A 24728-nucleotide genomic window follows, 5' to 3' on the forward strand; every position below is an offset into this window, starting at 1 on the left:
CATCTCCCTGTAGACGGTGAAGATTGATCGGGGATCTCCTTGGGCAAAGTGCACGTCTTCCTGCAGATGGTGAGCATTGATTGGAGATCTCGTTGGATGAGGTGAACGTCTTCCTGTAGACGGTGAGGATTGGTCGGGGATCTCGTTGGATGAGGTGAACGTCTTCCTGTAGACGGTGAGGATTGATCGGGGATCTCATTAGATAAAGTGAACGTCTTCCTGTAGACGGTGAGGATTGATCGGGGATCTCGTTGGATGAGGTGAACGTCTTCCTGTAGACGGTGAGGATTGGTCGGGGATCTCGTTGGATGAGGTGAACGTCTTCCTGTAGACAGGATTGATTGAAGATCTCATCGGGTGAGATGGGTGTCTTCCTGCAGATGGTGAATACCGACTGGTGATCTTGTTGGGCGAGGTGGACATCTTCCTGTAGATGGTGAGGATTGATCAGAGATACTGTTCAATGACATGGACGTCTTCCTGCAGATGGTGAGGATTGATTAGGATCCGATGTGAGTGATCATTGTTCTTATATTCCATTTGTTCTCAAAATTAACTTCACATTCTCGCATCCATTTAGGACAAAAGTAAAGTAAATGTGTGTTGTTTTAGTCTCGATTATATATTTTTCATTGTGACCACCTTGTTTTCTTTGATTTTTTTTTAAAGCAAAAACAAACACAGCCATTTAGTTACATTTGTTAAAATACAGTTTCCTTGTAGGGCATGCAATTCTGAGGTGGCTAGGCATAGGTCAGATGTTAGTATTGTGCTAAGTTTCTGAATTTGTGTTATCCCCCCACTTCCCTACTGGAGGGGGATGTCAGAGGAGGCCTTGTCGGGGGCCGGGACTTTCGCCACCACCCAGAGCTAACCTGGCCACAGCTCCCCTCTCCCAAACCCCCTCGGTGGAGCCCACATAGGAAGCAGTGAAGGGGCATGCCAGCCCCTCCCACCTGCTCACCCTGAAGCCAGGGAGGGAGGACGAGGGGCACAAGAGACCAGAGCACCTCTCTGCCCAGCAGTGATGAGAGTGCCCTCCTCTTCTTTGTCAGAGGTGGTTGAATGGAGAGCTTGACTTCTCCCACGTGGCAGCAACAAGGCTGTTGAGTGGCATGAAAGGAAGCCAGCTGAAACAGAAGTTTAAGCTAGAGACTTTGACGCCCTGCTCTGGACACGTGCCCGGACATCTACGTAGGATCTCCGCAAGGACAGAGAAGAACTCAGCAGCACAGTCAGCCAACAGGTTCTACTCGTTTACAGAACGTTTATGACGATGAGAGCAGCATATGCCTGCTTTTTAAGTTCCAACAGAACATGTATCAAGAAAGACCACATGCAGGGTGGTGTATCAAGAAAGACCACATGCAGGGTCGTAAATAAAAAATAAAGAAGTTCAGAAAGAATGGAATTATATAGAGTGGGCTTACCTCCCGCAATGGAACCAAACTAAAAAACCAATACCAGAAAGATGCCACGAGAATTTCCAAATACTTGGAAGCCAAACAGTGCCCTTCTGTATAATCCATGGATCAAAAAGGAAGTCTCCAGGTAATGGAAAAAAATGTGCTGAACTGAATGAAAATGAAAATATGCACTACATACCGACTGTGTGAGACACGGCAGGAACATTGCCGAGAGGAAAATTTATATCACTAAATGCACATGTGAGAGAAGAGGAAAGTCTTAGTGATCTAAGCTCCTACCTCAAGAACCTGGAGAAGTGAGAGCAAAGTAAACCCAAAGCAAGCAAAGAGAAGGCAGTAACAAGACCAGGGATCAATGAAATTGAAACAAGTTAAAGGAAATCAATGAAACAAAGAGCTGGTTGTTTGAAGATAACCAAAATAATGGCAAGCCTGTAGAAAGAATGACAAAGAAAAAGGAGAAAAGGAGAAAAAGGAGAAAAGACACAAGCTGCAAGAAATGTCACCACACACCCTGCAGACATCAGAAAGATCAGAAGGGATACGACACCCAACTGTCACAAACGACTTAGATGAAATGGACCAATTTCTCAAAAAGCACAAACCACCTCAGTTGACCCAATGCAAGAGATCACTGAATGTCCCCATAAGCATCAAGGAAATGAATTTGTAATTTAAATCTTCCCCAAAGGAAAGTTGGAATCCCTGGTGGTTTCACAGGAGAATTCTACCAAACGTTTAAAGGAAAATTAACAGTAACTACATAGTCTTATCTAGAAAATAGAAGAGAGAGCACTTCTAAGTTCATCTTATGAAACTAGTAGTGGCCAGTACTAAACCCAGACAAAGACAGTACACACAACCACACCCACACCCACACAGACACAGGAAACTGAAGACCAGTATCCCTCATGAACACATATGCAAAAAGACTATTATTATTAACAACTGCAAGTAACAATGTATGAAAAGAATGATCCACTGTGAATAATGTGTTTCTTTTTCTGGAGATGCAAAGCTGGTCTGATATTTGAAATCGGTCAAGATAACCCACCATGTTAATAGGCTAAACAAGAGAAGAGTCACATGATCATATCAATTTGATGCAGAAAAAGCATTTGGCAATTCAGCATTCATTCATGATAAAAACACTCAGAAAATAGGGATAGGGGACACACAACCCCAATTTGATAAAGAGCATCTACGAATATCCTACAGTTAACATAGTATTTGATGGTGAAAAGCTGAGTGTTTTGCTCACAAGATCAGAAAGAAGGGAGGGATGCCCGTTCTCACCACTGTTATTAAACACAATGCTTGAAGTCCTAGCAAGTTCAGTAAGGCAAGAAATGGAAGAAAAGGCAGATATATTGGAAAGGAAGAAATAACTCTGTCCCTCTTTATAGATGATGTGGTTGTCTGTGTATGAAATCCCAAGGAATCTACTAAAAAAGGAAAAAAGCCTTATAGAACCGATAAGTGAGTTCAGCAAGGTCACAGGATACAGCATAAACACAAAATAATCAATTGTACTTTTATATTCTAATAAGGAGCACTGAAATTAAAAATACAATAACAGTTACAATCGCTCATTAAAAAATGTGAAGAGGTATAAATCTAACAAAGCATGCAGACGATATGTTTGCTGAAACCCACAAAACACTGATGAAAGAACCCAGAGAGCTGCATAGAAGGATGCGCATCATGTTCACGGCTTAGAAGACAGTATGGGCAGTAGTCTTACATAGTAACATACATAGTATGTAAGTTACATAGTAACTTACATAGTAGTCAACATAGTAACCCTTCTCCCCAAATCGCAACCCAGGTTTAATGCAATGCCGATCAAAATCATAGCAAAAATTTGTCGAGGCATAGAGATAGAGATAGGCAGTGTTATTCTGAAGTTTATATGGAATGGTGACTAAATTAGAATAGGTTACACAATTTTTATAAAGAATAATTGGGGAAGAATTCATCCATTTAATTTAGTGTCTTATTATAAAACTTCAGTAATCAAGACAGTGGTGGGGGGATTGACACACAGATCAATGAAACAGAGTAAAGGGCCCAGAAGCAGACTCATACCAACATGTTCAACAGATTTGGGGGAGGTAAGTGTGCCATAAATGGGCAGCACGTGGCATCTGTGCGCTGAGGTAAATGTCCTGCATTAATGTCATTGCATTAACGCCACTACCCTGGTTGTGATAGTTCTGCAAGATGTCACCATTGGAGGAAACTGGGTGAGAGGTCTACAAGATCTGTCTGTTTTATTTCTTACAACCGCATGGGGATCTGCAAGTATCTCAAAATTAAAAGCTTAAGTCAGAAATATTTTAAGCTGTTTGTAGCAGGTTATATATGGACGTGATAAATGGGCACGAGTGGGTATCATTTATTTAGATTTTCAGATTGCCTTTGACAAAGCCAATAGTAAATGTCACTGATGTAAAGAAATTGTCATGGTTCAGAGACCAAATTTGGAATCTGGTTGTATTTTATTGTTGAGATTAAAGAAAAAAAATTAAACACTCACCTATGTGTTTGTTGGGTGTGTATACTTCTTGGATCCATCCACTGAAAACTAGAAACATTGAGTCCCCCCCCAATAATGTGCTGCTAATCACCTCCAGGGTTCAGGAGGGAGTCTCATTTGATTTTCTCCTCAAGTACGCAAGGGCTTCTTGAGGAAGTATCTCGTTCCAGACTTGGGACCCAGAAAAAAATATTGTTTAGAACGATACGTTAACACTCCAGTAATGCCAATTTTACGTTACGTGTTCTCAGTCATTTGCATTATTATATTGTGATGATAAAGAAATATGCTGTTGTGGGAAGTGTCTAATACTTGTGTTGAGCTGTACATCGAAATCCTGTCCATATGTGGTCAACCAACCCTAGTCAGATGCTCTCAGACTTGGAGTGCCCTTCAGAGTATTATTTCATACACGAAGAAAGACCCTGAGAGTGACATCGTCACAAAATAGCACAAAGTAATTCAAGATTTGCTAATGTTACACAAAGTATGAAGTTGTGCTAAACCCCACGCTTCCTACGAGCGTCAGACTGCCCTCGCTGAGCATTTATTTGTACTTGGATGTGTGTACTAGATGTTGTTTTCCAGGGAACTTGACCAACTGGAGTCTCCCAACTGAGAAATTTTGAACTTTAGTTTTAACAGGAGGCCTTTATCTTTTTTCTCCATGTCTCCACATCCCGGGGCCATTCGTGAAAACTTTCCAAAGCACATGATCTTGTGAAAATGAAAGACTCAACAGCACAATCTTGAATGAAATGGACAGCACCATGTTTTGCTATAGTTGGTCATAATATAACACAACCTTTTTGTTCATTTCACCAAATATTTATTAAATGTGTCCCATCCTGGGGGCGCCTGGGTGGCTCAGTCGGTTAAGCGGCCGACTTCAGCTCAGGTCATGATCTCGCGGTCCGTGAGTTCAAGCCCCGCGTCGGGCTCTGTGCTGACAGCTCAGAGCCTGGAGCCTGTTTCAGATTCTGTGTCTCCCTCTCTCTGACCCTCCCCTGTTCATGCTCTGTCTCTCTCTGTCTCAAAAATAAATAAATGTTTAAAAAAATAAAAAAAAATAAAAAAATAAATGTGTCCCATCCTGGATCGTAGGGTAGTTCTATTTTTAACTTAAAATTTTTTTTTAATATTTATTTTTGAGACAGACAGAGACAGAGAGACAGAACGTGAGCGGGGCAGGGGCAGAGAGAGACACAGAATCTGAAGCAGGCTCCAGGCTCTGAGCTGTCAGCACAGAGCCTGACGTGGGGCTTGAACTCATGAACCGTGAGATCATGACCTGAACTTAATCAACTGAGCCACCCAGGCACCCTTATCTTTAACTTTTTGAGGAGCTTCCATACTGTTTTCCAGAGTGACTACATCAGTTTGCATTCCCACCAACAATCCAAAAGAGATCCTCTTTCTCTGTATCCTCGCCAACATCTGTTGTTGCCTGAGTTGTTAATTTTAGCCATTCTCACAGGTGTGAGGTGGTATCTTATCATAGTTTTGATTTGTATTTCCCTGATGGTCCGTGATGTTGAGCATCTTTTCACATGTCTGTTGGCCATCTGGATGTCTTCTTTGGAAAAATGTCTATTCATGTCTTCTGCCCATTTCTTAACTGGATTGTTTATTATTTGGATGTTGAGTTTGAAAAATTATTTATAGATTTTGGATACTAACCCCTTATCAGATATGTCATTTGAAAATATCTTCTCAAATCTTGCCATTTGCAATGACATGGATGGAGCTAGAGTGTATTATGCTAAGTGAAATAGATCAGTCAGAGAAAGACAAATATCCTATGATTTCACTCATATGTGGAATTTAAGAAACAAAACAGATGAACGTAGGGGGAGGAAGAGAAAAAGAAGGGAGGAAAACCGTAAGAAACTATTAACTGTAGAGAACAAACCGAGGGTTGCTGGAGGGAAGGTGGGTGGGGGATGGGCTAGATGGGGGATGGGCACTAAGGAGGGCACCTGTTGGGTGAGCACTGGGTGTTGTATGGATGTGATGAATCACTGATGAATTGATGAATCACTTCTACTCTGGAAACCGATACTACACTGTATGTTAACTAACGTGAATTTAAATAAAAACTTGAAACAAAAACAAATAAATGTGCCCAATGGACAGGGCATTTTGCTAAGTATGGGGGGCAGACAGAGCTGAACAGTCTATAGTAACTACCCTTAAGGTATGGCAGGAATTTTACTGCAGGATGTAGAAATGGCCATTACAAAACAAGGCCAGAACAGGAGCAAAAACAGCAAGGAATGTTGTTAGAGAAAATCAGGTAGTCTAGTGTGTGTGTGTGTGTGTGTGTGTGTGGGCGGGGGGGAGGGTCTGTGTTTATATGTTTAATTCAGAATCATTACGTTTTCTTCATTTTTTTAAGAGACTTTATTTTTGAATAATGTCTACATCCAACATGGGGCTCGAACTCACAATCCAGAGATCTAGAGTCTCGTGCTCTACTGACCTGGCCAGCCAGGTGCCCCATGTTTTCTTGATTTTAAAGACTTCAGATTAAGTGTTTAAATGATCCAAAATGACCTTTTCAATAAAGAGACCATTGAATTTATCAAACCGAAATCACTCCTCCTTCCCCAGGCATGGCGGAGTCCTCCTTCCTGGTTTAGTGAGTTTTCTGAGTAGGGTAGGGTCCTCGAGAATAAAGGGGGCCTGCATGAATGGGAGCCACCACCATGTTCTCTTGAACTCGCAGTCAGAAGGGGGAGTTGGAAAATTAGAGCAGGAGGGGTGTCCCTTTTTTCATGTGCAGAAAGACGGCACCTGGATGGGAGCTTTGAACTTGTGTGTAACGTGAACTTGAAGACCTGACACGCCTCTCTAATGAATAATTGAAAACATCCTCTGAGTCAAATTATTCTTTAAAGGAAATTATTTTGGTGGCCATGTTTAAACATTAGTAACTATGCCATTTTCTTTTATTATAGGTAACGTATGAAATTGTCGGAGCAATTGAAAAAAATAAAGACTCCCTTTCACAGAATCTTCTATTTGTAATGAAAAGTAAGTTTTCCCCCTACGGTTAAAATGCCACACATTCTTTATTTCTCCGTCTCTCCGTCTCTGAACATTGTCCTTGGTAATATGCCACCAGCTACGGAATAATTGAAATATCTCTTACATCCTAAAGCCCAGAATATTAAAGAATGGATCTTGCCACACTGGACATTGGCTACAATTTAATTTGGGGTCTAGTAGAAACCATAATTTAACAAAGCTTTTAGCAGATAGAAATATAAAATACCTTTACCACTCTAGCGATATGAATATAAAAAAGCTCTTTTGTGACGACTAATGAAGACGAATACAGCTTCCAAAATTATTTAGGCCATAGCAGGGTGAATTCCATTACTTAAGATGACTCTGGAGCACACCTAAGGGTGGTATTTTATTCTTACGTACTTTCAGTTATAAAGAATTAAAGCCCACGGAGCAGAGGGAGTGTACAAATTTATATACACACACATACATGCGTGGATGCATGTATCAGTGCAAATTTATAGGCCCCTCTACTCAGTGAATCTTAGCACTTTAGGCGCATGTATGTTTCTATGCAACATGTAAGTTACTATATGGCATTTACATGTGGTGCGTTTGTGTGAACCAGTATGTATCTTCTGCCTCCTCTAGCAATTCTTTTCTTATTAGCAGTTCTGCAGGGCTTCTCATTTTCCAAACAACCTGTTCAGTGGATCAAAATATATCCTCTTTTGTGCTGTAAGTTGCTCTAAATGAACGGGGTCCCTGAGAGCGATAGACCTTCATGAGATAGTTAAGTGCCTCCGAGCTGGAAACAAGACATCCGTGTCACCGCTGGTTTGAGGCACATACTTACCTCCAATCAAGCAGAGCGGATGCACAGTGTAGTTTTTCACAGGGAATTACTCTGCTTGTCTCTCAGACCTTTGCTTACCGAGCTCTCCTGAAACGGAGACGGGTGGGGAAGGCGTGAGATTGAAAGAGTATCATGTAGAAAGAGAGAATTGAAATAGTTGACCCTACTAATTACCATTTCAAATATATTCCTTCTAGTTTTTAATGATGTCAACTTCCATTTGGAGTCATATAAATAAATGACCTTTCAAGTCATATATTTTTTGAAGATCTAATCTATAGCGTGTTTTTTGAAGTCGGTGCCGTGCCTTCTTTATTTTTGTATTTCAGGCAATAGAATATATATTTTGAAAGAGAATGTGGCGGTTAGTGATATAAAATTATTTTTATTTTTTTTAACATTTATTTATTATTGAGAGACAGACACTGAGGATGAGCAGGGAAGGGGCAGAGAGAGGGGGAGACAGAAGAATGAGAAGCAGGCTTCAGGCTCTGAGCGATCAGCGCAGAGCCCCACAGGGGGCTCAGACTCACAAACTGTGAGATCATGACCTGAGCTGAAGTCGGAGGCTCAACTGACTGAGCCACCCGGGCGCCCCTGGCGGTTAGTGATATTGTGATTATCTGCTTATCTTAACACCGTCCCTATATTTCAAAGTCATTCTTTTGTGTACACTTGCTAATAAGCTCCAAGAAAAAGGAAGTGAGTCTTGTTGTATTCCAAGTGCCTTCAGCTGCAGGTACGTCTGAACAAGAGGATGAAATTTACAGTGTCTTGTTATAGGTAAATGGGAGATGTTTTCTATAAAGGACAAGAGAATAAACACTTTAGGCTTTGCAAGCTGTAGGTCTCTGTTGCAACTACTCAACTCTGCTGTTATAATGATGGAGCAGGTGTAGACAGCACAACTGGACAGGTCTGCGTTCCAGTAAAACTTTGTTTACAGAAACAGGCCACGAGCCAGATTTGACCTACAGGCCATGATTGCTCACCTATTCTATCATGTAAACAAAAGAGGCATGGTTATGATAGTATTTTATTAATCTGTAAAATGTTTTGATGTCGTAAGTAATTGTTAAAAGCAAGTGTAATTTATAGATTCTGGCTTTTTTAATTTTTTTTTATTTTCGAGTACCTTGCAAGGTACTTTGTTTGTAGTATCTAATTCAGTCTTCATATTATCAAAAAGCTCACACATGGGGAAGGTGGTAGGGTCTGTTGCGGGATCTGAACAAACATACCTTTGTTTGTGTGATACCTGGTCAACAGCTATTGTGTCTTTTACCTCTGAGCGTCTCCACAAACCTGCTCATAAACGGCACACCAAAGTTAGCTTATCCCGATTTGCTGGCAGGAAGACACTCGATGTGATAATGTCTGTAGACCCCTGCAGGGGATGCTTCCCAGTCCAACATAAACTGGTGATGTTGAAACGATTTCAAGTCTAAAATTACAAAATTAGTACCAAGAACACCCAAATGCCCTTCCCCAGATTTACTTTCCTCTCTTCATTTCTCTTCCTCTATCTTCTCCCATCTTCCCACCCTGTCTTCTACTCCCCCGTCCCTTCCCTCTGTGTGCCTGTGCATGTGTGTGTGCGTGTGTGTGTACATGTATTTTCTGAACCATTTGAGAGTAAGCCACAGGCATCTTTCTGCCGACACACCTTGGTATGCATCCTGAGATCAAGGACAGTATGTTACAAAACATCGGTACTATCAGAGTTCTGAACCTTGACACGATCCTAATGTCTAACCCCCAGTTCCTATCTCTGTGTCGCTTACCCCTGCCATGTCTTTCACAATGATTTCCCCCCAGTTCAAGGCCAGTCACTGCACTGAGTGCCATTTCCCTCCTGTCTTCTTTCATCGGGGACATTTTCTCTGCTTTTCTTCTTCTTTCGTGACTAACATTTAAAACCTAAAGGCCAGTTATTTTGAAGGCTGTCCCTCAATCTGGATTTATTTGCAGTTTCCTCACGTGGGTGTCAGCCCGTCCCTGCTCGGTGGGAACCCCACAGAGGTGCTGGAGGGTCCTCAGCCCCTCCTGTTTGGAGAACACAGTGACAGTCTGAGACCCTACTGGTGGCACGGCCTTGTTAAGGGGGCATCCTTCCGGCTTCCGTAATTGAAAGCTGCTGTTTTACTCTGTAGTTGATAAGTAGCTTGTGAGGGAGGTGAGGCAAGGAAATATTGTCAGACCGTCATCCGCTGGCTGGGGTGCAGGAATGATTCTTGCCTAAATCAATGATGCCTCTTATGGTCGCGCTATTGTGATTTTCTGCTCCCCCCACCAATTTTCCCATCAATAGTAACATTCAACTGTACGATCTCCCCTTGGTCATTCATTGATGAATTAGACTGCTATCAGTATGGACTCATGGATTCTTTTTCATTCAGTGAATCACAGTCTATGACTATCTTTATTTTGATGCTAAAATTGCTCAAGACGTGGCCAGTGAGAATCCCCTCAAGCCAGCCCCTACGTTCTTTTTCAGGTTCTCATGATCTTTATTAGCACTGTCTTATAGTCCTGCCTTCCAAAATGTTCTGGGATCATCTTCTACGCCTCAGAATCAGCTGTGTGCCTGACACGCTTAGGTTTATCATAGAGAAGAATGGTATTAAGGAACACTGAAGGCTGGGGGCTTGTGAGCTCATTGCTACTGTATTGTCCTTGCTTTTAGGCCCCTTGTGAACTAGACAATTAAAGATATACAGGTAACAGACAGAGATGCAGCCCTATATTAAAAATCATGAATTTTGGGGTGCCTGGGTGACTCGGTTGAACGTCCGACTTTGGCTCAGGTCATGATCTCACGGCTGGTGAGTTCGAGCCCCGCATCGGGCCCTGTGCTGACAGCTCAGAGCCTGGAGCCTGCTTCGGATTCTGTGTCTCCCTCTCTCTCTCCCCCTAACGCACTCACATTCTGTCTCTGTCTCTCTCAAAAATAAATAAACATTTTTTAAAAATTTTTTAACAATCATGAATTTATCCTGAGAGCTCTAATTTTCATCCAGTACCACAGAGCCCCTTTTTGCTTCCTGCATTCCATAATTGTTTCTCCCTCCTCTCTGACACTTCTCCCTGGTTCCCTGTTTGTTTATTAATGTGGTGACTTTCCTTTGTACGAATTGCCACTAAGTATGTTAGCCTGAGCAAGCAGAATAATCTGGATGTGGAAAAGTTAGGAACACTGCTTTGCCACTGACCACTGGCAGGATCCCAAATGATATGCACATTATTTCACACTTTAATCCTGTATAATCCTCAAGGTGGGTATGTGATGGTCACTTTGTAGAAAAGGAAACTAAAGCGTGAGGATTATCTACATACAGACATAGGGGACATGAGAAACGTGCCTTCTAGATTTCCAATCGCCGCATACAGTTTTCACTGTGCTATTCCAATTTGTAGCCAAAATGTATTAGAATTTGTATAACGTAACATCTGAAATATATCAGCTTTTTACATGTGTAGCTTAACTGGATCAGAAAAAAGAGGGCATTTCTTTCCCCTGACACCTGATACAACCAAATGAGACAGGGTCTCCCACAGGTGTTTAAATACCACCCGGAGACGGGTTACATCCGAGGAAGTGTGTTTCTGGGGATGGGGAGCGGCTGGCGGAAGCCACAGGTCTTCAGGACTTGGCCAAGGGCACCGAAGGCCCGGAGACCCTAGAAGGTGAGGTGTGGCTCCCACGGCTACGAGAGCAGCGAGTGTTGCTCAGTTAGAGAACCAAGGGCCAGGTGCTCAAGTACAGGACAGGACACCCGGGATTAAGACTCCTGGCCAAGGGCAAGAGGAAGATCAGCATTCATCAAGTGTTACGATGAACGGTGGGGAAAACAAAATAGGGGCAAAGGGGAAGACAGACCCCCTCAGTGACATCTTGCACTTGGAAAGTTGTAGTGGCAGCAGCACTGGGGTGTTTACTGCTCATGTAAATGCTGATTTGGGGGCCCCTGGGGGGCTCAGTCAGTTGGGCGTCCGGCTTCGGCTCAGGTCATTGATCTCACGGCCCGTGAGTTCGAGCCCCGCGTGGGGCTCTGTGCTGACAGCTCAGAGCCTGGAGCCTGCTTTGGATTCTGTGTCTCCCTCTCTCTGCGCCCCTCCCCCACTCACGCTCTGTCTCTCTCTGTCTCAAAAACAAACGTTAACAAATTTTTTTAAAAAAATACTGATTTTAATGCCACTCATGATATGCTTTTATTTATTTCCTAGCCAGTGAAAATGTCGTGATCAATCACTTGTTCCAGTCGAAACTGTCACAGACAGGATCCCTCGTATCTTCCTATCCTTCTTTTAAGTTCAGAGGACATAAATGTGCCCTGCTCAGTAAGAAGATGACGGCTTCTTCAGTTATTGGAGAAAACAGGAATTATCTAGAACTTAGTAAGGTAGGAGTTTCTGTGATTCTTGTTTGGTTGTTTTGAAGTTTGCTCAGTATGTTTATTTCTTCTTTTTTTTAATGCAGTCTTGAAAACTGATGGAAATAAATCATTTGATTTTTAAAATGAAAGACAGGTTGCCTGCCTGACATAGAACCAGCAGACAGAGGAAACATGATGGGAGAGTCCAGCAGAGGGAAAGTTCGATAGCAAGTAGAGCGTTAGTAATTGTATTGGTTGTCTCTGCAACATCCTGTTTATGCCTCGTCTCTGTGACTGTCCCTCTGACGAATGGGGAGTGACTGTAGCAACGTTAGCCTTCCGGGGAAGAAACTTAGCTACCTTATTCTGTTGACATTAATCACTGCTGAGGCTTCAGGTCTCCAAACAGTACATTGTGGTTTCTCTTACAGACCTTGTGTATTTCTCAGGTGCTGGAATATTTGTAGACTTTGTAGATTTCAAACGTACTTTCTTATCATCCTCACTTCCAGTGTGGACTTGCCCTCCACACGTGCAGTTACACTCACAACATAGAGGTTCTGTTTGTACCATGGAAGTAAAAATTCAGCAGGGGTGTTTCAAATGGATAGGAAACAGGTAGGAAATGTGGCAACTTTAAGGACTCAGTGCCTGACGGTAGCCTGGTTTGTTTTGCTTGTCTCCATCAAAACTGCAGAGAGGGGAAATCTGTTTGGGAAGCTGTCCAGGACAATCGGTTTTAGAAATTCGGTTGTCGTAGATTGTTAGAATGCACTTAACTTACCAATTAAAATGAAAGCATAATTAGAATCAGCTCTATTTTAGAAGATTGGCAAGATGTATAAAACATATTAGAAATGTGTGTGTGTGTGTGTGTGTGTGTGTGTGTGTTTAGCCAGTGGACCCTACAATTAGAGATCCTCCGATATAGTCATTTCTGCCCTGTGTGATCACAGGAATTCAATCTCACTGCATACAAAATGGCATTTTTTACATAAAAAAGACAAAGGGTTACTCTTTGTAAGGAAGATCTCTACTCCTGAGGGTTTCACTGAACCTTCTGGCCCTTCCTTCCTCAATCATGCTGGAAATCGAGAGCAAGAAATCACCACCCACCTCTACACTGTAATTTTTAACCTTAATTATTAAACATTACCAGGCATAGATGCCATTAGTCTTTTCCCTAAAGGACTGCAAAACGAAGATAATTCACAGTGGTTCCTCCACCCAGAAAGGGAAATTGAGCGTTCAGTTTCAAGGGATGGAGATTTATTTATTACGATTCTTCCTTAAGTGTTCCATTCCTCACTTCCCTTCATACTGGCTGCATCTCTGCACGGCCAGCCCTGTGACTGGCAGCGTAGGGCTCTACCACTGTTTAACTGAGCATCACGCTTGGCTTTGTGTTTGGAGAAAACCGGTTGATTTTGGACCAATTGCTTCCTTTTACATTCCCTTGTCAGTTACAATGGGTCATTCCAGCCTGACAGTTCATGTCAACGGGAGGAAATCAGCTGCTGTCATGGTAGCAATAGCACCACATTGACAAGAGTCTTTTATCAGGCTCTCTTCTCCTACCAAGACCTCTTTATTGTAACATAAATGATTTGGGATCTATAGATACGTTGGTCTGAGTCTGCGTGATTTTGTGAAATGCAAATGGTACATTAGTGGCTGAGGTTCCTTTTAACCCCTGGTGGAGTTTAATTAATTACCTTCTGCCCTTTATTTCTTTACCCACTGGCTCCATTTCCACTGACTTCTTTTATCTCCATTATCATTTAATCTTTGCTACATATGATTTTTTTTTTCTTTTAAGAGCCCTATATAATTACTCATCCAGGAAAACACAAATTGTTGCCATTTTTCAGACAGATAATTTACTAACTCCTTTTAGTAGTTAAAAAAAAAAGAGGAGGAATGGGAAGAAATTGATTGTGGTTAAACTTAAGGGAATAAACCAGCGCTTGTTAAAACATCAAACCTTTATAGCATAAAATAGTATCCTTTGGCTTGGTGGTAAGCCTGCTGCTTCGTGATGAACACGCATAGTGATGATACACCCAGGGCTCCCAGGTGCGCGGACTGTGCTACCCAGCAAGGCAGGGTCGATGTTTACTCTCAAAATTAAAATAGATACAGGACGACAACTTCTGTGTACTTGAAAGGCTGGCAGGAATGGTGTTCTTTTACGTGCAGTTTCAATTTCCCCAATTCACAGTACCGTCGCAGAAAACTCATTTGGTACTGATTTTTACAGTCTGAGTGAATTTACGTGGATGGGAGGGTAAATTTTTTCTTGTAAATGCAATTTAGTTAACTACTACTAAGATCGCTCCCTATGTTGTACACCTGAAACTAATGTCAACTACAATTAAAAATCAGTCAATACATACTTACGTAAATAAATCCGCTCACCCTTTCTTTCTTTTTATTTTCATTACAGTTATTAAAAAAGAAAGGAACTTCTTCGTTTCTTCAAAGACTAGAATGGGGAGGTCCAGTCACGATTGCATCACAACTCAGGGTTAGTGGACTTTTCGGTTTTCCAAAATTTAGATTTAGATCTTGTCAACTGTAGAGGGTTTCTGCATCATTCCCCCCCCCCCCCATTTTTGACCGCTTGGAAACCAGTAAGCACTCACACACGGACACACACACCACGGAGAATTCAGACTAAATAAAAGAGTTGTGGGTTGAAGATAAACTCTTTATATTTTCAGGCAGTGTCTTCTTTGGAGAATCAGTTGTGTTTCGCTTCTCTCCTTAGAAATCTCTAGCAGATATTATCGGAAAACTTCAGAAGCGCACACCCCACTTTGTTCATTGCATCAAGCCCAATAACTCAAGGCTGCCAGATACCTTTGATAATTTTTATGTATCTGCTCAACTACAATATATCGGAGTCCTGGACATGGTGAAGATTATCCGATATGGATACCCTGTTCGCCTTTCCTTCTCGGATTTCCTGTCAAGGTAAATTCTGCTCTTGAGACATTGTATGTACTGCTTAGCTCTGCATTCTGACCAGACTGTCGCAAGGATCTTCTGTTTTGTTCTCTCTTTCGGGCATTGATTTTACTGTTTATACAATTGACTCTTTTTTTTTTTTTTTTTAATTTTTTTTTCAACGTTTTTTATTTATTTTTGGGACAGAGAGAGACAGAGCATGAACGGGGGAGGGGCAGAGAGAGAGGGAGACACAGAATCGGAAACAGGCTCCAGGCTCCGAGCCATCAGCCCAGAGCCTGACTCGGGGCTCGAACTCACGGACCGCGAGATCGTGACCTGGCTGAAGTCGGACGCTTAACCGACTGCGCCACCCAGGCGCCCCTGACTTTTTTTTTTTGTTTGTTTATTTATTTTTGAGAGACAGAGAGAGATAGAGTATGAGCAGAGGAGGGGCAGAAAGAGAGGGAGACACAGAATCTGACGCAGGCTCCAGGCTCTGATCTGTCAGCAAAGAGCCCGATGCGGAGCTTGAACTCACGGACCGTGAGATCGTGACCTGAGCCGAAGTCAGACGCTTAACTGACTGAGCCACCCAGGCGCCCTGATATAAGTTGACTCTTTGAACAGTGGGGGATTGGGTTAGGAACGCCTCTACCCAAGCACTTGGAACCCCACATGTAACTTTTGATTCCTCCACAACCTACCTACTAACAGCCTACTGTTGACCAGAAGCCTTACTGATAACAGAAACAGTGGATTAACACGTATTTTGTTAGTCATATGCATTATATAATATATTCTTACAATAAGGTAAGGTAGCAAAAAGAAAATGTTATTGAGAAAAACCATAAGGAAGGGAAAACACATTTACATTTCTGTACCGTATTTATCTAAAACAATCTGCATGTAAGTGGACCCACACAGGTCAAACCTGTCTTGTTCAAGGTTTAAGTATATTCTTCCAGCTTGAGTAAACAAAACACTCTGGGAAACAATGAAATACACTGACCAAGCTTTTGTAAAAGTTACTAAACTTTGATACCTTGGAAACCATTTTCATGGTTTCCACAAACCACAAACCTTAAATTAGGGGATTTCCTTGCCGTTAAAGATTTCTAAAATTGGTGTGTATAATGTTTACCTAACAATTTTTACTTAAAAGAACATATATGTGTGATTATTTTCTCCTCTATGTCTATGAACAAAATATTTTTTAGATCAGGGGTTGGCCGACTACACTCATGGGCCAAATCTAGCCCACCACCTATTTTTGTAAATAAAGTTTTATTGGAACACAGCCACTGGTGAAATAAGGACTATGTTTGTTTTTAGGCAGTTAAAAAATAATAGAGGGAAAGAAAGAAAGAAAGAAAGAAAAGGAAAGAAAAGAAGGAGAGAGAGAGAAAGAAATAAAGACAGGAAGGAAGGAAGGAAGGAAGGAAGGAAGGAAGGAAGGAAGGAAGGAAGGGAAATTGGTAATCCTGTATAAAAAAGGTGAAATTTTTAAATGACATTGGCATAAAATATTATCAATATTACAAGAATAAAATCTAGCATTTATGTTTTAAACCAACCAATTAACTAGTATGGAAAATCCATTTGACAAAACATTCATTTAAGAAAAGCGATGTAACACTTTGTTGTCTAGAATTTCCACTTGAGCCACCAGCGTGAGGAGGCTGCTGACTAAAATAAGCAGCTATTTGAATTGCCCTACCCCTCCAGAGGAGGGTGGTGACCATGGCTGTGTGTGTGTGTGAATGTGTGTGTGCATGAGTCTGTGCATGCGTGTGCGCATGTGTGTGTAGACTATAGCATATAATAGAATGATTGGAAAATGGTTTTTACCTTTGTTCTTTGTATTCTCCCAAGTCTAGTTTGACATATAGACTCAACCAGGAATTGAGTTTATCTCTATGAAAAGAGCATAAAAGCAAAGGAGATGAATATCTTTTAAAATTAAGTACAGGGGCACATGGGTGGCTTAGTTGGTTGGGCATCTGACTTTGGCTCAGGTCACGATCTCACAGTCTGTGAGTTTGAGCCCCGCGTCAGGCTCTATGCGGACAGCTCACAGCCAGGAATCTGCTTCAAATTCTGTGCCTCCCTGTCTCTCTGCTCGTCCCCTGCTCATGCTCTGTCTCTCTTTCTCAAAAATAAATAAAAACATTAAAAAAATTAAAATAAAGTACAGCATTTCACATGTCCCAGGGCTTCTAGGTAGGGACCATCTCATATTCAGTAACAGTTCCTGTGCATTACAAGTATCTAATCAGTGTTTTCAGAATGAAACTGGCATTGGGGCCCTGATCTGATAGGATTGGTGTCCTTATAAGAAGAGTCATCAGAGAGGATACTCTTGGTGGACACAGTAAGAAGGCGGCTTTCTGCAAGCCAAGAGGAGACCTCAGTAGAAACTAAGTTGGCTGACACCTTGATCTTGGACTTCCCAGACTCTAGAACTATGAGAAAATAAACTTTGGTGTTTTTTTTTTTTTTTTTTTTGGTTAGCTGCCCAGTCTGTGGTATTTTGTGATGGCAGTCGAGGCTGGCTAGGATATCTGTGTTTGTAGAGTGTCCCTACGGTGTCTATATGTAGCAAACCTGGACAAGTTATATTGGGAAGTTTTGGGTGCTTGTTCTTCTTATAAAATACTCTTGTGTTAATGGAAGGAAATACAGTTTATGTGCACATAACCTGTGGTTTCAAAAACTCATCCTTTCTACCTTTTTGTACATTTACTCAGCAGCATTTAGTGGATATTCAAGATCCACTCAGGCTTTCTTTCCTTCAGAAAATGGTTCATAAAATCTCAGATTGGTTTGTGTCTCTTACTCTAAGCTTCAGGAAGGGCTCGTGTAATACACTTATTATATGCACCCTGGAAATAGCCCCTCATGTAACCAACGTCAACCACTAGACCAGAGGCCAGCAAACTACAGCTCCTAGGCCAGATCGTGTCCCCTACTTTCATATGGCCTGAGAGCTAAAAGTGTCCTTTACATTTTAAATGGTTCCATGCATAGCCACGTACTATCCTCAATCTTGTCTCTTGGCAAACAACAGCCTAAAACATTTACTCTCTGACCCTTTACAGAAAATACTTAAGTAGTGAGCCCTCACCGGGCCATAGGCTCCTTGGATGGGGCACCAGTGTCACTGCGTGCCTGGGCTCTAGCAGAATGCCAGTCACCCTCTGTGAAACTGAACGGGAAAGATCTCGTGTGCTTTTCTGTCTCAGTGACTTTCCCTGATGTTGGTCTGGTTCTCTGGTTTGTGAGACTGTTCAGATGGCATTACAAAGGGCTCGCTCTCACGAGCATATAACCCCACGTCCATGGCTTGCAACAGCAAAGGTTTATCTCTCGCTTGCCCTCCTCTGACTGTGATTTAGACGTAGCACACCTGAGCTCCGACCAGCTCTGACCGGGAGCTCCTTTTCATGATGGGCCCAGGAAGAGCTGAGACATAGGACGTGCCCTTTCTGAGTCAGAGGAGGAAGAGAAAAGGTCTAAGTGGCTGTTACAGCTTCTGTCCAGCTGTGGTTTTTGTCACTACCTTATATTCCTTGCTTTCAGGCAGTCCCTTGGCCAAAGCCAAGGTGGAGCAAGGAATACGGTGGAGAATTGTTCTGCTCATAGGAGGTACTATACAACACACAACAAAGAGTGGGAATGTGTCTACTTTTTTTTTTATTAAAAAAATTTTTTTTAACACTTATTTATTTTTGACAGACAACGTGAGCAGGGGAGGGGCAGAGAGAGAGGGAGACACAGATTCTGAAGCAGGCTCCAGACTCTGGAGCCTGACGTGGGGCTCAAACTCACAAGCCGTGCGATCATGACCTAGGCCGAAGTCAGACGCTTAACCGACTGAGCCACCCAGGCGCCCCGAATGTGTGCACTTCCTGCTCGGTTTATCTGTTGCGGTGTATCAGACCACTCCAAAGCTTCGTGGAATAGAACGACAATTCATTATTTCTCCTGGTTCTGTGAGTTAACTGGGCTCAGTTGGGCAGTTCTTGCTAGGGGTCTTTCTAGAAGCTACTGCCAGGTAGAAGATGATCATGTTAGCCAGGCTGACAGCTTCTTCGCTCACATGTCTAGGGCCTCGCTGCTTCTCCAGCAGAACCATTCAGACCTCTTAGTCAACAGCTCACACTTCCTGGGGCAAGAAAGGAAGCTTGAAGTTGTCCTAGCAGCGGGGCCTGGAACTAAGGGCACATCCCAGCCCTTGCATTTTTTTGGTCAAACAGTTGCCAACCAACCCAGATCTTTCCCCCTAGGAGAAGCCATTGATAGTAGCCAGTACCAGAACGACGCCCATATACTCTTAAAGGGAGAACGTGCAAGGATCCGGCTCCAGCTCAGGTCATGATCCCACCTGTCTGTGGGTTCAGACCCCGCGTCAAGGTCTGTGCTGACAGCTCAGAGCCTGGAGCCTCCTTCAGGTACTGTGTCTCCCTCTCCATCTCTCCCTCCCCAGCTCATGCGCCCCCCCCCCTCAGAAATAAACATTTAAAAATTAATTAAAAAGTTAAAAAAAAGAATCTTTCATAGCTATGCCTGTGCGTATAAACTTCTATTATCTCCTCTCTCCCCAGTAAGTATATGTGAGTTCAGTGCGTTGAATAATATAATACCATCATTTTTATTTTCCAAATTCTAGAATCGAGGGAAGAATAGTATGAGGCAATGCTGAGGAAATTGTTTTGAGGAGTCCTTAGAGCAATGGTACCTTGTACCTTCTCAGGTGCCCTGCCATCATTCTCCAGAGCTTTCTTTAATGCCCTGTGTGCTTGGGACTTTGCAACTAATCCCGCTGCCCAGCAGAAATCCAGGCGCGTGCCAGACTTTAGTGGCATGAATCTCTGCCCTCCTCGGAGCACTAGCCTCTATGTTTTCATCTTCTTCCAGATACAGGAGGGAAATGTGTTGGAATCTAGCTCTGGATGTGGGGTGGCAAGTTTGAGGGCTGTAGCCCCTCATTCATCTGTGGACTCATTTGTGGTCAGCAGGGGACAGTGGGACGGCATCACTCCAGGGTTGGCCGTTTGAAGAGGTGACTTTATTTGGAAAAGACTCAGAAGGACTTGTCGGCGAGAAGCACACCCTCAGATCTGTGCTCTGACACTGGGGCTGGATGAGATCCCTCTTAGAAATAGTCTGAATCATCTACTTGTTTAAATGACCCCGTCGTTGCCCAACAGTCAGGCTGTGAAGGAACACGGCCGTGATATGAAATCGGGCGCAGGGAGAGGGATGAAGCGAGCCACACTTCAGTTTCTTGGATTAAATTCACGGGTGGCGGCTGCCCAGTGAACAGTCACGAGAACTGTGGGTCTGAGTCGGGAATCTTGTAAAAGTTCCCCTCTTTCCGCCAAGTGCTGCCAGTTACTGTCGATGGTCTTTAATAGAAACGTGAGCTATTCAATGTTCCCAAAGCTTTAACTGGAAAAAGACATCTTTTCTTCAGGCTTAATTTTGCCAAGGCTTACTGTGTTCTTTCTGCTAAAGCCGATCCACAGGGTTGGCTTTGTGGAGTTTGGGAGGAGGGGATGTGGTGTTCTTCAATGAAATGTGAATCAGGAAAGGGAAGCGGAAGTCACAGGTTCTAGAAGCCATTTCAGTTTATATTCTTGCGGGGAGTCTGTTGTGCTCCTCAGTGGATTATGAATCGTAACGTCTCCCGTAATCTACTCTGGGCACCTGAAGACTTTTTCTATAAGGAACCAAATGGTAACTGTCGTAGGCATGCGGGCCACACGGTCACTGCTGTGATAGCTCAGCCCTGCATGTGGCCCCACACAGCCCCAGACTGCGTGGGCACAAATGGGTGAGGGGGGCTGTTCCAGACAACTGTGCTGGCAGGAAATGGGGTGAGTGGCTTGTGCCCAAAGGCAGCTGACCCTTTATCTAGTCCCATGCACCCCCTTCCGGTGGAGCTGGGGGAAAGTTTCCATAGAAAGGGAGCAGGTAGGGAGAGGTGACTGATGTTTGCTTTGCTGCTTCTGTAACCTGGCTCAGATCTGTAATTCTGCTCTTGTGCATCACGTGTTCTCCCAGGACAGCATTCATTCACCCGTTCATTCATTTTTATCTCTTCCTTATATAACCTCCCATTTTTGTGTTATTGGAGCATTTTACTGTATCGATGTCATCAGGATGGGAAGTCACTGTCACCAGTGGCAGCATGGGCATCCTCCCCGTGTGTGACTGGTGTCCAATGGGTCAAGCTCCAGATCTACACTTTGCACTCATTATTCTGCTCCTCATAATAACCTTTTGAGACAACTCCTCTCATCACACAGATATTAGTCATTATGCCATTGCTAATTTCCGGCTTTGATGTAAATGTGCCTGGAGGGCGTTTATCAGCCCTGAGTAGGCACAGGCCATCACCAAGCACATCCTCACCACACCCCTATGACTCGCACTGGTGGTCGCATCCTGATTTGTAGCCCAGAAAATTCAGGTCCCAAGAGTTAGGGGCCGGCTCGCACCTCTCATCCCTGACACTGTTTTTAGCCTCTCCCCGGTACCGGTCTTGTACTGACATTGGCCGTGTTCCCATCCACGTCTTCCACTACCGCGTGCTGTGCATCCTCTTCGTGCTTCATTGTCATCAGCAGTCACAGGCAGAAGCACCTCTACCTCAGTAGGGAGAGTAAATCCCTGGAGATTTCTAAATTTCAGCCCTGCAGAGAGCCCTGCACTCTGGATTTTCTTTGCTCTGTTTCCTGAAAACTGATCCAGTTAATTTCACCAAGTTTCCCACCCTCCCCAGCGACCTTGTGTATCCATGCAATGGCAGCATGAGGCTGGTGGAGGCAGTATGGGAGCATCAGTCAGGGCCTCTGGAAAAGGAGCTCCGAGACAGTAGGAAAGCTCCTTGGAAGCTCCGTTTCTCCTTGGAAACAGAGAACTGCACAGTTTCACTTAAAATAACAAAAGAGTGGGGCACCCGGGTGGCACAATCAGTTTAGCATCTGACTCTTGGTTTCTTCCCAGGTCATGATCCCAGGGTCGTGGGATCAAGCCCTGAGCGGGGGTCTGCACTGAGCATAGAGCCTGCTTGAGACTCTCTCTCACTCCCTCTGCCCCCCTCCCCTTCTCGTGTGCGCGCTCTCTCTCTCTCTCTCTCTCTCACAAATATAAATAAATAGCAAATAAGTAAGTAAATAAAATAGCAAGAAAGCAAAAACAGGAACATTTTACAACTTTCTAACAAGACCTTGGAAACAATACCCCCAACCGACCAGCCTAAAATAATCTACCAAACATTTCCACTTGAGGAAGCATCCAATAAGAAACTGATGAGATCAGAGTCATTATTGCTGCTTCGGGAAAATAGACACGAAGCTACATTCGGCATGCATTCAATGTTTTGACAATTCTGTTGCATCTCTAATACAATTTGGGGAGTGCAGTAAAAAATTCAGTCCCAGAATTCTGAATCTTGTTATTTATGACTTGATTTACCTGGGCTTCCCCAGTTCCCTGCACTGATATATCTTAATGTTTTTAGTTGTAAGTGATGTCAGGCAGAACATAATCACAAGGTGACGTTGCTTTCCAGGGCCAAACCAGTTTTAAATATTTACTTACAAGGTGCTCGTTACATTACTTAATAAACTATTTAATTCTGTTTATACAACAACAGTGGTTTTTAATGTGACCATTAGTATGTATAGTTTTCACTGATTATATCTGAGCGACCTCAACAATTCAGGAGTCTACAGAGAACCTCAGGGCATCATTGGGATCTTTGAGGGCACCCAATCAATAACATCATTTTCCTTATCCAATTTTTGACTGAGATGAGAAGAGAAAATGGTCAAAATATCACTTTTCGTAGACGGCGCTGGGTGAAAGAGACAGATGTGCCCACTAATAGGGCCAACCCAGGATTAGCAGCCTGACCCCTCAGTTAGAGACAGCGTGGGCCCAGTTGGACTCTCCCATGAGGGAGGCTGTTCAAGGAAGGCTGGCTGCTTGGAGAAACTGAGGAAAACCACCAACGGTCTTTGCGAGCAGTTTGCTCGTTAGCAGCTGAGGATGCTATGTGTTTTTCTCACCAAAATTGCCAGTCCGATTGGTCTGTCACTGCACCTCCCTCAGGAAGTGTGCAGAATTGGGTGGCCAGAGGATCATCCCACCTCGATCCGTAAGGAGACAGCAGAAAAGAAGAGGAAGCTTCCTCCGTGAATCTCTGTGGCATTTTGTGTGCTGGGACGTTAGACTCCTCCAGTGAGCCTGTCACCAACCTGGGGTGTGGCTGTTCCCCTGAGGGGACATCCAGTCCTTCAACCCATCCTCTCTCCCATCATCATGAGCACCCCACTGGTTCTCTGGGTCCACTTCTGGGGCACCTGATAAGCAGTATAGATTTTGCACCCAAAGATTCTGAAGTGGGCCAAGAGTGCATTACTTTAATTGACTTCAAGGGCACTCTACATTCATGAATGTAAGTGCATTTTATTTTCTGTTGCAAACCCTGTCTAGACACGGTGTCCAACTGAGTCTCCCAGAGATGCTACAACTGGACTAGATGAAACTATCAAAATAAAACAAAAGAGTGACTCAGACAATAAAACCCCAGTAGCCTAGATATTCCCCAAATTTGACTCTACATTTTCTTCCATTATTAAGTTCCCAGGGAGAAATAAAAGTTCAAAGATTAATGCGTCCTGTAAATTGAAGTCCAGAGATACTCAATTCCAAAGGAATTGAAATCCCAAATCTGATTATCTTGCCTTGCTGAGTTAAATGCCCAGAATTTCATATGCATAAGTTAAATTTCTATTTCTCAACCATTCTTTCCATTTTCTTGCTTGGCTGAGACTAGCTAAAGAGATTCCAGATACCCTGGTTGAGCTGGGGACCCTTCAGCATAACCGTGCAAGCAGTCAGTCACTGCAGTGGTCTGTGGAGCTCCCATCACAGAACACCACAGGCTGGTGGCTTAAACGACAGATATTGATTTTCTCACAGTCCCAGAGACTGGAAATCCAAGATCAAGATGGCAGCGGGGGGGGGGGTGTCTGGTGAGGGCTCTCCCCTAAGATGGTAGACAGCTGCCTTCTTGCTGTGAACTCCCGATGCCTTTCCGGGAAGCGTGCACACAAACAGAACGAGACAGTGAGAATCAGGCACAGAGAAAAAGAAACAGGAAGAATGCTCTCTGGTGTCTTTACTTATAAGGACACAAATCCTATTGAATTAGGACTCCACCCTTATGACCTCGTCTAACCTTAATTCCTTCCTAAAGGCTCTCTTGACAAATACAGTCATACAATACTGGGTATCAGGGATTGAAAATGTGAATTTTGGAGGGCGGGGCAACACATTCAGTCCATAAGTAGTCATCCTTCTGGATATGAGTAATTCAACCTCAAATGTTGTGTTGACTCAGCACCATAACTCCTCTCACCTTCACATTGAGGGTCTGATGAGTAAATAGTGGACATGAGGTTATTCGAACGTCATCATACACACTAAATGTAGAAACCTAACCTTAGTCTATGGAGCAGGATACCACAGGCAGAATCATTCTAAAATCTAGT

At 43.2% G+C, this 24728-nt stretch overlaps 1 protein-coding gene across 4 annotated transcripts in view; it reads left to right on the forward strand.

Moving 5' to 3' along the window:
• MYO16 (myosin XVI) overlaps positions 1–24728 on the forward strand; it is a 610989-nt gene that overhangs the window by 456885 nt on the left and 129376 nt on the right. For all 4 annotated transcript variants that reach the window (XR_006215346.1, XM_042980064.1, XM_042980054.1 and 1 more), the window contains exons 24-27: positions 6927–7002; positions 12062–12237; positions 14657–14737; positions 14981–15186. Coding sequence is in view for 3 of the 4 variants with exons in the window: in XM_042980064.1 (XP_042835998.1) it covers positions 6927–7002; positions 12062–12237; positions 14657–14737; positions 14981–15186 (539 nt within the window). In the remaining variant the exon portion in view is untranslated. The remainder of the gene's footprint in view (positions 1–6926; positions 7003–12061; positions 12238–14656; positions 14738–14980; positions 15187–24728) is intronic.

Source organism: Panthera tigris, chromosome A1, assembly GCF_018350195.1.
Source record: "Panthera tigris isolate Pti1 chromosome A1, P.tigris_Pti1_mat1.1, whole genome shotgun sequence".
Lineage (NCBI taxonomy): Eukaryota > Metazoa > Chordata > Mammalia > Carnivora > Felidae > Panthera > Panthera tigris.